Genomic DNA, 14,918 nt, shown 5'->3' on the forward strand with positions numbered 1-14,918 from the left:
TGTTAAGAAAACCTGAGGCTATAGTTGGGTTTTAATTTCAGTATTTTATAAATGCTAGAATATTCCACAGGGTGTTGCGAACTTTGAGAAAAAAGAATGTGTGTGTACTTTGTACGCACGTAAGAAGTTATACTTCTATTATATGATTATATGATTATAAACGAAATTAATATACTTTTTATTTATATTTTATTTAAATATTAAATTAATTTATACTTACTACTTCTCAAACATTTTTATTAAAACAGTGCCAAAAATTAAAATAATAAAAAAATAAAACACACACAAACACATTAAAAATGCCACAAATGATTTCTGAACATTAATTGTCGGAAAAATTTTTAACTAAATACGTATTTTCTGAAAATAAAATTATATAATAAATGACCACTGACCAACTGACCACGCGGCTGGTATTTGCGTTGTATTGGGATTCACTCGCATTAAAACTTCGCCACAGAGACAGCTTGTCATTATATGCGAAGATCGTCTAACTCTAACTAAACAGATTAACCTTTTGACATTTTTAACTTACGTAAATCAAATTATTTTGATTTTGAATTGAAATGATTTGGAATTGAAAAAATACAACAAAACATAGAGTAAGAAAACAATATATTAGGTGAATATTGATAGAAATTTTGATGGTAATCAAATTATGTAAATAAAAGTATTACATACTACTTATGTATTTTGGTAGGTTCAAGGTAGGTATCGGAGCCCGTATAACGACTAATAAATTTCGCAATTACTTGCGTCGTGCAAAGTGGCTATGTTCAAATATCATAACAAAATTTGATCAACTATTTATAAAACACTTACCAGTGAAAGATTCTTTAGCTTTGAATAAGCGAGATCTGCGGCACTCATACTGGTCACAGTTTGATGAGCTTTCACATTGGCATGCAACAATCATCTCTTCTATGTAAATAAGTCCAAAAATATAATATGAAAACTATTTAAAAAGGCAGTATAACCATTAACTAACTTTTTGTTTGTTGTTTCTCTTCCTACAAATTTTAAAACGCAACAAGCATACATTATAACCAAACCACAGTCCCACAGCTGTGCCACAGCTGCCATATTGGATAATTTTTGTCATGTCATTTGAACATCCAATCACAACAAAGTTATAATGCGCATGCGCCCGGTCGCTAGGTTTTACCATATAAAATTTCACCGTCATTACGCCCGTAAAGAAGTATAACTTCAAAAACACAGTTTGATTCGTACACCCGGTATACAATGAAAATTTACCTTTTTAGCAAAAATATTATTACAGATATATTGACAAAGAACAAGGGTATAACATATTCAAAAAATCACTTAAATCGGACAACAAGTTTAGGAGATACGCGACTTCAAAAATTACCTATTTTTTAGGGTGCCCGTTTTCTATGACGCGCAGTTTATTTTTGTGATGTGGAAGTTAAGAAGATTTCTAACGTAAAATAAAATATAATAGGGTGTTCCATTTAAAAAACCTAAGTTTGGTCTGCCTCTATGTTATCGAACGCCCTGTAACATTCTAACTAATTTTGTAATATGAAGCTCAAAGTTTGATACAATTTTTGTTATTAACATTTATTGTTATCTATTACTAGAGCCGATCTACTGAGCTTTATCACACTAATCAATCGCCCCGTATATTTTATCTTATTACTTCTGCTACCCTTAATCACGAATTTTTGTCCCTTATCTTTTTCATACTGTTTTAGAATGTTGTTAAACTCATTAAAAGAACTAAATAATTGTCCACACTCCATAGTTAAGGTTGATCTGAACCCCCCCAAAAATAAACTACACATTCAAAAAATTTGAAAAAAAATTGAGAAGGTATATGTGATCACTAGAAGTATTTTGACAAATTTTGAGCAATCTTCATGTTTTCGTTTTCGAAAAAACTCAAAAAAACTCCTTTTTTCCAAGTATAAAGCGGGAAAACCAAACATACAATTTTGTTAATTTTCTTACAGCATAAAGATATAATCCTAGGAAATACTTATGAATTTTTTTTTTAATTTTGAATATACAGTTTTGCCACAGTAGGAAAAAATAATATGTTTCGGCTTATAATAAAGCTACCAGTAAGAAATTGGATAAAATTTTAATAACAACATATATAAAACTGTAACAATCGAAAATATTTCCAATAAAATGTTGAATATTTTTTCCTAAACATATGAAAAATCTCGTTAAACAAGAATTATATCTTGAATTGCCGCTATCAAATTGTGCCACCAGGACATGGCTCCCTCTAGAACACCGGTAATATTTATCTCCGATAGATGGCAGTAACTTCTGCGTAGAATTGCCTCAAACAGAACTGTAATCTAGCAGCGTTGCCATATCAATTATTTGTACAACATTTTGGCAGATTACAACAAAATTATAACTTTTGTTTTGAAAATACGATGTAATAAAATCTACAATCTACAAATAATATATTTATAAAAAAAACCCAAGGGTAAAAAGGAATTTTCCCAGCTTTTAGTTTTGATCAGTGATGTGTTCTTAGAAACCTCTCATTTACTTAAGTGTTTAGATATTGGTACCTGATAATGTAAATTTACAGAATATTATTAGACATTTTAGTAGATGCACAAAAAGTTATATTAATTACGAAAAGGTATTATACGATAACGAATTAATGAAATTAATTATTATAAGGTAGGTACTTGGAAAAACCGGTAAGTGCATGTAGAGCACTAATAAAACTAAGAAAAAGAAAATAATCGTTTTCGTTTTGATTCAATTCGAGTCTCTTGCCATCCTCTGACACAGTGTTTCTGGGTCTCTACCCTTTTTCAAAGAGGCTATTGCAAGTAGACTGAATTGAATCAACTCGAAACGAAGAAGAACTGCATCTATTAAAATATCTGCAGTATATTGTGGTTAGACTGTCCTCTAACGGGGAATGACGAAATAAATAAAATAAATTTCGACCAAGAGTCAGGATTCTGTTAACCGAGATACGATAGTATCAAGCGGCGCCGCTAGGAGGAGCTTCTCCAACAATGCGTCTCAAAATACTTTACAACACTTGGTCATTTTGTACTCTAAAACCGAGTAAAGCATGAAAAAGAAAACGTGTAAAGAACGAAAAAGGACAATGTTTTCTTTTTCATGCTTTACTCGGTTTTAGAGTACAAAATGACCAAGTGTTGTAAAGTATTCTGAGACGCATTGTTGGAGAAGCTCCTCATAGCGGCGCCGCTTGATACTATCGTATCTCGGTTAACAGAATCCTGACTCTTGGTCGAAATTTATTTTATTTATTACTAATAAAACTATTTCGAAAAAACTTTTTCATCATAGTTATGGTTGTTTATAATCAGAATTACTTTGAAAATTGGTAAGGGGCGTAGCTGATATTACAACTAAACAAAGCCCGATTTTCAGTTTCCTCGAATACTAATATATTTAATTGTTTCCACGAAAACTGGTTTCTTTCAGATTTCTTCCGCGAAAAGTAGTACCATTGTAGTACGATTCGAATTATTTCCACAACATCTAGTAGTCATGTTTCAAAACCTCGTGAACCTCATACGCATACCCGAAAAAATAAATGGACCCTAAAAACATTCACCATTTAACTTCATAGGAAATTAGGCGATAGGAGAGGATTTGCACGTGCTATAAAGTAGGTATATCTTACATGATCTCGAGTATTTCCAATAAACATGACATAATATTATGTTTCTGGTGATGTTTCTCTCTAATCTTTTAAACATTCCAGTTGTTACTCGTCGCATTTATTTTATCTCATACTGAGAGATGTAATTAAATTTTACGACTTCCGTCTGGCCTGCCGATAAAAATTGCTTGTGTAAAAATGTAAACCTTTTAAGAACTAAAAATAATAGAATTTTGATTTTAAATTCAACAAAATATGGTGTGCATAACCACTTTCATAAGATACCGCATAATAATGTTCAAGAGATCGCCCATAGAAACAGTGGTTCTAATTTATTAAACAGTCTTGTATAAATCCATTTTTTAGGTTGTGCTAAGGGCCTCAACTACTAAAAACAATGTTTTAAAATCAAATAAGCCCAAACTACTGAAGTATCAGAAACTGATAGAACAAGGTTTTAACTTAAATTTAGGAACTAGCTGAATTAAAAAATAATTGTGTGTTTTTGAGGCTTAAAAATCGTCATTTTTCGTTTTTTTTTTCTGTTTTAAATTGTTTATAAGTTGAAAATGATTCATTTTAGAGAAAAATTACAACAAACCTTTTTTGTTCAGAATGATGAAAAACCGAAAAAAAATTTGTCCGGGCAGATGAAATATGACTGACACCGTTTGACTTCTGAAGCACAAGAATACCACAAGAATGGAGATCAAGCATCCTAATACCTCTTTTCAAAAAAGGAGACAAATCAGACCCGGAGAATTATAGAGGGATTAACTTATTAAATATAACATTAAAATTAACAACAAAAGTGATACAAACAAATTGAATGAAATTATAACATTATCAGAAGAACAACAAGGTTTTAGGTTGGGAAGGTCATGCACTGACGCTATATTTATAATGAGGCAATTTCAAGAGAAATCGTTGGAATACAACAAACCGGCATATTTATGTTTCGTGGACCTTAAGAAAGCATTTGACAGGGTCACATTACAGGACGTTATCCACTTGTTATCTGGGAATAATTAAAACGATAGAAAACATCTACCAGAATAACACAATAAAAGTAAAAGTGGAAGATGAACTAACTGACCCAATTGAAGCCGGCAATGGGATAAGACAGGGGATTCCTTGAGTCCTTTATTGTTCAACCTGATCATGGACGAAATAATAAAAAATTAAGAACTAAAAAAGGATACCAAATGGGAGAAAAACAACTTAAAATAATCTGCTATACGGACGATGCAATACTAATCTCTCAAAGTGAAAATGATTTACAACGTATGCTGCAGCAATTCAACATAATCGCCAGAAAATTTAACATGTTAATTTCCTCAAAAAAGACAAAATGCATGGTTATAACCATGCAAGGTGGATAACATTAATAACTGGGTAAGAAACAGAAGAATAGAATGGAATGACCACATACGCCGAATGACAACAAATAGGGTAGTCAGGCAGGACAGCGAGAGACGGTTCCCCAATACTAAGACGATCAGTGGGAAGACCACGAAAACGATGGAACGACAACTCACTAGAGGCACATTGAAAAAACAGACAGTCATGTCTATACAAAAAGAAGAAGAAGACTTCTGAAGCATTATGCATATTATACAGGTAGGTATACAATTCTTTAACCACCTACCTATTCCTATTCGCGATGTGCAAGTACTTGGAAGGGAAACGAGAAACGACCGTGCGCGAGTCGCGGAGAAATATTGCAACTATCTTAAATAATTCATATTGTCAATTGAAATTGTCAAATTGACGTATATTTCATACCTTCTGTCATTGAAGCAGAAAAATTATATATTGCTCCACAATATTGATATGATATGCAATTATTATATAAAGGTAAATTTAATTACTTGTATTTTGCTTGCAGTACTGCGTTTTAATAACTAATTTTATTTACTACATACAATTGTTTACGTTTTGATAGCATAACCTGAATCTTATTTTTTCTTCTTATTATTTTTTTTGGACTATGGCCTTGACAATTATCCAGCAACCAGGACTAATATAATTGGCCAATATAATTAAAAGTGCGAATAAAAGTACAGAGCGTAGAAATAGAGGTCGCTTTGCCGAACTTGCACGGTCCCAATACACTTGATCTTGATGATATAAAGAGTGATATACTGATTTAAAATCAAAATCCTGTTCTTTTCTTCTATTCTTTTTCTATCGAACATTGATTTGTTATAATAAATTTTTAAATACACAGCACAGCAATTTTTGTCATGAAAGAGGTCGTAAAATTTTATTACCGTCTTTCAGTGTAAGATAATATGAATGTGATGACTAACGAATATTTACAGAAACATGTAATTAGTCCACGTTGTGAGGCCGCTCCCGTCTGAAAAAAATTCTGATTTGGTTTCTTTGCGGATTCCTATTCAAAAATGTCCCCTTTAAACAAATCAGAGGAGTGCCGGCGAAATTTTTGGGCAGAAATTGTTTAAACAATGTTTTTAAACAAATTCACAAGATCACCATTTTTTGTCCAGGAAAATATTTTTTTATGTTTTTTGGGCCATTCTAATTCTAAACAAGAAAGATAGCTTGTCATTTTTCTCAAAAGTACATATATAGTTTTCGAGTTAAGGTGAATTAAAATCTGAAAATGCGTAAATACACGTTTTCGAGGCTAAAACTTATATTGAAATTATTATATTCAAAGTTGGCAATTCCTTAAATTTAAATTTAAACGTTCATTTTTGAAAAACTGAGCAGTAATCGGGTATAACTTCAATTTAGACCGTTGTTTTTTAATTGTTAATAATGCGCATCCATCCGATTTTATTGCCAATGCGGCAGGCTCTATTTCAACAATCTCCTGTTTTGCCCTGGAAAACATTCTTTAGGGTTTTTTGGCTCTTTCTAAACAAAAAAGATCTCTTCTGATTTTTCTGAGTCTTCGAGTTACTAAATCGAAGGATTTAAAATCTGAAAATTGCGAGGATACACATATTCGAGGCTTGGAAATTCCTATGTAAATTATTATTTTTGAGGTTGCCAAGTACCTAACTTGAAGTTTAGACGTTCAATTTTAAGAGTTGGATGATTAATTGGGGCTTATTTCAATGTAAATCGTTGTTTTTTAATTATCAATTATGCCCACTCGACTCTTAGGCCGCAACCTGCCACCCCTCGCACTATGGCTAGCACTCCACTTGCAATTTGTAGTCGCGGCGACAAAAAAATCGCTGTCGCAGAAAATCTAGCTAGAGGGTGGCTCCGCTGCGATTTAAAAGTCGCTGAATTGCATCAGTTTTGCAAGGGATTACATCGAAACCACTTGTGTGATTGCTCTTCGCGCGAGATGTGTGCAGTTGTATCTTGTTACGAAAATTGCAGAATCGCTGAATTTATCTTAACTCATCCAACTGAAGTGGTAGACTTAATTTTTATATTAACAATATTATAAATATAACAGTGTTAATATATATTACGTCTATGAATCAACTGTAACTTCCGCTAATGAGAAGTTAATTGGTATTTAGTGTAACTCAATCGTATGTTCGCGCTATAATATGCGTATGTTCTCATTTTTCAGATTTTAAATAGCTTATAACTCAAAAACTGTTAACTTGTCAGAACAATGAAAAGAAACTTTTTTTATTTAGTATTACCCGAAAAACCTTAAAAAATATTTTCCGGTGCAAAATAGAAGATTGTTGAAATAGCCGCACCGGCATTAAAATTGGATGGACGCATAACATTTTAAAAAGAACGGTCTAAATTGAAGATAGAACCGACTACTCTTCAGAATTTTATTATAGATATATTCAGATATAATAAATCTGAGTTTTTAAGCTTCGAAAATGCGTATTATTGCATTTTTCAGATTTTAAATTGCCCCTAACTCGAAAACTATCAACTTTTGAGAAAATTGACACAATACCTTTCTTGTTTAGTATGGCCAAAAAACCTAAAAAAATATTTTCCTTAGCAAAAAAGGATAATCTTTTGAATTTCTTTAAAAAAAATTGTTTAAACAATTTCTCGCCAAAAAGTTCGCCTTGAACTCTTCATATTTCATTAAAACATTTTTGAATAGGAATCCGCAGAGAAACCGAATCATATTTTTTAAGACGGGAGCGGCCTCACATCATGGACTAAAGGTTTCTTGCTAACACTACATTGTTATTAGGCCTTGATAAAAGGTTTGTTACAACACGACCGAGAACCGTCGCGAAACGGTAACACTCCTGCGCAGTAAACAAAATCCGTTCCAACAAAAATATGATCGTCATCGGATCGTCCTTCCCACTGTTCCAACAAGAATTGTGATCTTTTAGTGGCGGTTTCATGATGATCATTTCAGTAATCGGGAAATAGGGTTTTTCATTGATTGTCATTTGTTTTGAGCTTTTGTCATGTGTCACATAATATTAATATATCTACGGCATACGTCTTTAGCTTTTATCATTGGATATACCAACAACAATATACATTTGATAGATAAATCAGTTATCAATCAGGTAACCGTTCCAACATCGGTTTCCAAATTACCGTCATGGGACGATAACTGGGCGATACAATTACGAACATGCGCACAATAAACGGTACAAGTAGTTTCGTGACGGTTTCTGGACCGTCCAAAAGTTCATGTTGGAACAAACCTTATAGGACTGTCTAAACAATTTGGCAACAAAGCCAAGTGAGCCAATGGGTGTAAGGATAAAAAAGTGTTCAGCATAGGGATTACGAACACTCGATACGAATCGTATCCGCCATGTTTTCCCATAAGGCGCTATGGTAAAACATGGCGGATACGATGCGTATCGAGTGTACGTAATCCGGGCCCAGGTTTCTACATTATTACTGAGTCATCATGTAGAAATCTACAATTAAGTTGAAAATGTTACCACAGTTACATGCTACAGTAGTGCCATCTCTAGGATCAGAAACAAATTAATTGAGGGTTCATATCAACCTTAATAAAAAAAACTCTTTACAAATCAATATTAAAGTGTAAAAATAACGCGATTAGACAAATTCTAACCACACTCCGACACTCGCGATACTTACAGATACTTAATACCACAGCATATACGCGGCTCAAATTAGCGTGTACCAAAAACCCAGTCATAAGTACACGCTAAATAATGACGTCATTGACTTGATGACGTTTAAGCGTGTACCTAACTTTTTTACTTGCGTACACGTTAGCGTGTACCTAGCCACAGCGGAAATTAATATTCAATAAATGAACTCGTTACACTTGGCTGTGTATGCACAAATAGAAGAGGCATGTATAATAATAGGAAAAGATGACGAATTTTGTCAGCTGTCATCTGTCATTATTGTCAATTATTAAAATTATAATGATTTGGTAATAATTTTTTTAAAAATTCCACAATGCTTTCCCGTTCTGTATTAATATTAAGGCAAAACTCATTGGTAGTCAAAAAATATTCTACCAATGTATCAAATCCAAAGACTGGTATTGTTTTGGTTAATATGGGAGGTCCTGAAACTATAAACCAAGTTCATGATTATTTACACAGAATAATGACTGATAGAGATATGATACAATTACCAATAGCTCAAGACTATTTGGGACCTTGGATAGCTAAGCGAAGAACTCCAGAAGTTCAAAAGAAGTATCAAGAGATTGGTGGTGGGTCACCTATTCTAAAGTGGACAAAACTACAGGGTAAACTTTTATGTGATAAACTCGATCAACAGTGCCCCGATTCTGCTCCTCATAAGCCCTATGTTGCCTTTAGATATGTCCCGCCATTTACAAAAGATGCCTTTGAGGAACTTGAAAGGGACGGTGTAGAACATGCAATCATATTTTCACAATATCCCCAATACAGCTGTGCTACATCTGGTTCTAGTTTTAATGAAATTTATAGATATTTCAAGAATAGGGGTCTCCCAAAGGGCATGACAATGTCAGTTATTGATCGGTGGCCTATAAATTCCCTATTAGCTAAATGTTTTGCGGATAATATTAAGAAAGAATTACAACAAATTCCTGAAGCTAAAAGAAATGAAGCAATTATTTTATTTTCTGCACATTCTTTGCCCTTGAAGGCAGTAAATCGTGGAGACCCTTACCCTTCAGAAGTGGGTGCTACTGTACACCAAGTAATGAATGAATTAAACTTCTCTCACCGTTACCAGTTAGTATGGCAATCCAAAGTGGGTCCATTGCCTTGGCTGGGACCAATGACTGATGAAGCTATCAAAGGATATGTAAAACAAGGAAAGAAAACTTTTGTTGTAGTTCCCATTGCATTTGTTAATGAACACATCGAAACTCTTCATGAATTAGATATCGAGTATTGTAAAGATTTAGCTAAGGAGTTAAATGTAGAAATAATTCGAAGAGTACCAGCTCCAAATGATCATCCTTTGTTTATAGAAGCTCTCTGTGATTTAGTTACAACCCATATAAAAAGAAAAATTCCAGTTTCAAATAAATTTTTAAATAGGTGTCCCCATTGTGTAAATAAAAACTGTGCTGTAAGTAAGCAGTGGTATTCTAGGGTATGCTCTTTCTAAAAGTTTTTTTTTGTATTTTCTATTATATTGCACCTGCTTCTTTATTGCTATTTAAAAATTGAAATCAATACATTTCAATTGTAGGTGATTTTGGTTTCTCTTATTAAATATATCAAAAAATCTTTTTTTTTTATTGTATACCTAACATATTTACCTACACCTAATTTTATTTATTATCCTTAACAATAGTAATAATGTTAAAAAATATTTAAGAATATTTTGTTTCAAACTATATTTTTCGGAAGATTTGAACAGTAACAAATAGATTCCAGGGCAACGTCATTTGACAACAGCTAAGGAGTAAACATCATTTGTAAACAAAATATGTTTAGTGCAAAAAACCATTGTTTAATTTAAGAATAATCATTAAATTGCCAGCGTTTTGTTCAGTAGTAAAGTGTTCCAGTAGAGGGGAAAGAGATAAAGTGAGTTTTTTTGAATATCAGCCAGGTCGACATGTTTTAAATGCACTGTCAAAAGAATGACGAGAGTTGTGGGCCAAAAATACCCATTTTCTGATTATGCAGGATTTTTACATCCCATGTCTTCTTCTACGGCACTACAGCCCAAATTGAGCCTTGGCCTCCTTTATTTTTTGCCTCCACCCTTTTTTTTGTCTATGGATGCTCTTCTCCATACTCTGACTCCTAAAAGGGCCTGAACGTCGCTGTTTACTGTGTCTTCCCAGCACTTTCTTGGCTTTCCAACTGGTCTCTTTCCATGCATTCTAGCATTCAGTGCCCTTTTTGGTAGTCTATCCTCTCTGATTCGTATCCCATGTCCGGCCCATTGCAGTCTTTCTATTCTAATGAAGTCTGACAGGGGTGTTTCCTTATAAAGTTGATAAAGCTCATTGTTATGTCGACTTCTGAAGATTCCGTTTTCCCTCACAGGTCCTAGTATTCTCCTCGGTACTTTCCTTTCTAATGTGTCGAGTTTGTTTTTGGATGTTTCTTTCAGAACCCATGCTTCCCTGCCGTAGGTGACTATTGGTCGAATTAAGGTTTTATAGATTCTTATCTTTGTATTTCGGTGGACACTTATAGACCGAAATATATGGGAGTGGACAAAATAAGCTCTGTTGGCCGTTATTCTCATCCATATTTCTCCATCTTCTGATCCATTGGCATATATTTCTACTCCCAGGTATGTAAACTTTCCAACCGTTTCAATGTCATCTTCATGTATAATGTTTTGTGGGACTATAGTTCTTCTCGTCTGTATCAATTTCCAGACCTAGGCTTTTTGTTTGCGTATGTTTCCTGTGCTCCTGCTGATGTTCTACTCATAATATTAATATCATCAGCAAAAGCGTCCAGTTGAACCTTTCAGGTGGTCAGTAGGTTTCCTCGTCCAGTTTGCATTTGCCTAACCGCATACTTGCATATTTGTACACATGCCCGAGTTTCATCCATTGTGGCTTTCATGAGTCTAATTAGCTTGTGTGGTATCTCCAATTTAGCCAATATATAGCATAGTTTGGTCCTTTTGACTGAGTCATATGCCTGTTTGAAGTCTACAAACACGTTGTGAACATCAATGTCGTGTTCCCATGATTTGCTCAAGATCTGCTTGACTATAAATATTTGATCCAGTGTCGATCTTCCCCATCGGAAGCCTGTCTGATAATCTCCAATAATATTTTCTGCTAGTGGTTGGAGCCGCTGGTTTATAATATATAGTATATGTATACGTGAGGAATTTATATGCTGTACATAGTAGGAAAATTCCACCGTAGTTTTTGCACTGTAGTTTGTCGCCTTTTTATAGATCGAGCATACTATACTTTTCTTCCAGTCGTTTCTTCTTCCCTTATGTCTTTGATGAGCCCGTGGATGTGACTTTCTAGGTGGTCGCCACCTACTTTATACAGTTCTGTTGGTATTTCATTAACTTCCGGAGCTTTATTGTTTTTCTGGGCCTTAATAGCTTCGAGAACTTCCTCTATGGTTGGAGCTTCTACTCCATCCTCTACTCCATTCTCTTCTACATAGTTTGTACCCATTTCATCTTCCACGTCTACTTGTGTTCCAAGTAGGGTCTGAAAATAATGCTTCCAGGTTAACATTTTCGCAGATAAAAACATCCCCCGTGGGGGTTTCATAATATCAAATATTTGACATTTTTGCAGTTAAAACCACAGATTTTTTATAATAAAACGAGAAAGAAGCAAAAAACACTGAAAACATAATGTTTTCCCCTCAGCGACGCTGTCAAAGTCACATAACCTGAAATGGTCTATAAATTGCAAAAACAATAGAGGCATTATTATCAGCCTGTTAATCAATAAAATTATAAATATGCATCATTAACAATTGTCCATATTGTAACTGGAGAAAACTTAGCACAAAATACGAAGATTTAACCCAAAACACTTAAATAAAATATTCCTCGTTACCGAGATACAGAGTGTTTTATTACAAATATTCTAAAATGATTTTAGCCCATGGTTCAAGCACCTCTTAATATTTTTTGTTGAAACTTTTTTATTTAACATCCCAGAGAGAGAGACTTTATTGATACAATGTACCAAAAGGCCATCGACCGAAGTCTTTCAGCCAAACTTTATAACTCTTTTAACATCCCATTTATTTACAATCTGTAATAATGATTACAATAAGTAAATTGTTTAAAAATTAAAAGAGACTGTCGATGACCTTTTGGTACATTGTATCAATAAAGTATGTCTCTCTCTCTATCTCTCTAAAAGAGACTTGCAGGAGACTGTCCAGTGACAATAACCTATGAAATCATAATTTTAGTATTCATAATTTGGAGTCTGGTGCTTTTGCCTTCTGTTTGCATTAGGTTCTTCTCTAGCCTGTTGGGGTGGTTTTGTAGTCGGATATCGTATTTTTGGGCGTAACTGGCAATTTCTTCTTTGACCGTCTTCATTTGAAGATCACGATTGATGTATTCGTTGGGCATGTACCATGGTGCATTTGTCATAATGCGGAAGGTCTTCGATTGGAATCTCTCCCGGATGTCGATATTGGATCTCAAAGATCCCCAAAGTTTATTTATTTATTTATTCAATAAACGGCAGAGCCAATTTACAAAAAATGTATAAAAAAAAATGAAATATTATGGTAAACAGTAAAGATAACCAATTTTAACCTAAAATAACAAATAACAAAAGATAATAAAAATGACAACAATGACAACAATAAAAACCAACAAAATTAAATTAGTAACAATAATAAATAATTAATAAATTATAGGAACTTAGTGCTTTACTTCAGTTACTGAATTATGTATGCTTCTTTTAAATACACGACTGTCCACAAATGGATCAAGACTGTTTTGATTATGATTAATTAGACGCAAGGTGCGTGACAATGGGGAGTACAAGCAATAGTTCGTATTATGATAAGGTATGCGAAAAATTGGGGAAACCCGTCTTTGGACAGTATTGAGGCTTATAGCTTGTAAGATAGTTGGGCAATGATATAGACCATTTAATATTTTATAAATGATTGTTAAATCTGATTTAGCCCTTCTTACTTCCAAGCTATCCAGTTGGATACCATAGCTCCATATTGGCTTATCACTGCCTTATATACTAAAATTTTATTGTACAAACTCAGTTGTGACCTTTTTCCTATCAGCCAGTACATTTTATTGAGTTTCAGACCCAACTGTTTTCTTTTCATGAATATGTGTTTCGTCCACGTTAATCTGCGATCCAAAAGTGCATACCTAGGTATTTTACATCATCCCTTTGTTGTAGTACTTGATTATTTAATGAGACGGTTGGGCACGTATCTTTTACTTTAATGTGAACGTTTACTTTAATTCGCCATGTTTGTAACCAGATCTTTATTCTATCGAGGTTTGTCTGGAGCAGTTGCGAGGCGATGTTCGGATTTGAGTGAGCTGCAATGATTGCTGTGTCATCTGCATATGTGGCTGGAATGATGTTTTGGCTGGTAGGAAGCTCTGCAGAGCAGTATTGCTTCTCTTCTAAGGCTTTGTTTATGGAACTGCAGACTCGGTAAATTTGCTCGGTGGTAGCATGTTGTTGTCTAAATCCAAACTGGTGGTTGGGATTAGCTGCTTTTCCACGAGGATTGGCTGTAATCTGTCTAGTAAGAGTTTTTCAAAAACCTTTGACATCACTATAGGACTTAACTTCTTCTACAGGCTTGCCTGATTTGGGTATTAAAATGATTTGTGCCACTTTCCACAAAAGGGGATAGTAACCATTTCTTAAGATTGCGTTAAAAATCTGTGTCAAATATTGCACTCCTTTCTTGGGAAGTTCTTTTAGAATTCTTGCAGTGATTAATTCGAACCCTGGAGACTTTTTCGGATTCAGATCTGTTTGGATTTTGTTGAAAACTTGTTTGGCTGTGAATTTCTCCAACGGTGCTTCTAGTTGGTATGGATATTCTAAATACAATTGAATATTATCTTCTGCATCAGGATTGTTATTTTAGGCATGTGGTTGGAACACTTCCTCCAGATATTTGGCAAAGGATGTAGCTTTTCGTTGTTCCTTTTCGCCCATCGTCCGTTACTGGCCCGGATAGGCGGATTAGAGAGTTGTGGTCTGTTAATCTTTCGTGTTGCCTTCCATAGCGAGTATTTGGAGGTTTCCGTGGCAGATAGATTTTGTAGATATCGTTTTATGTCGTTGTTTTGTTGTTTAACAAAGTTTTTAGTCGTGTTGTAGCTTGGTTTAATCTATTTTTATCCTGAGGTGCGCGGGTTCTTTGCCATACTTTGGAAATCGTTCGCGATTTTTTCTTTTATT

The 14,918-nt window shown here is 34.0% G+C and overlaps 2 protein-coding genes across 2 annotated transcripts in view; one reads left to right on the plus strand and one right to left on the minus strand.

The window, feature by feature from the left end:
* The window catches only part of LOC126884315 (exportin-2), a 140,133-nt gene that overhangs the window by 81,572 nt on the left and 43,643 nt on the right, over positions 1-14,918 (minus strand). The gene's annotated exons all lie outside the window — the stretch shown is intronic.
* LOC126884325 (ferrochelatase, mitochondrial) lies at positions 8,951-10,288 on the plus strand. Its single transcript, XM_050650266.1, has one exon. It carries the CDS (start codon positions 9,008-9,010, stop codon positions 10,160-10,162), a length of 1,155 nt encoding a protein of 384 aa, XP_050506223.1. The 5' UTR covers positions 8,951-9,007; the 3' UTR covers positions 10,163-10,288.

This window comes from Diabrotica virgifera, chromosome 5 (assembly GCF_917563875.1).
Source record: "Diabrotica virgifera virgifera chromosome 5, PGI_DIABVI_V3a".
Taxonomy (NCBI): Eukaryota; Metazoa; Arthropoda; class Insecta; order Coleoptera; family Chrysomelidae; genus Diabrotica; species Diabrotica virgifera.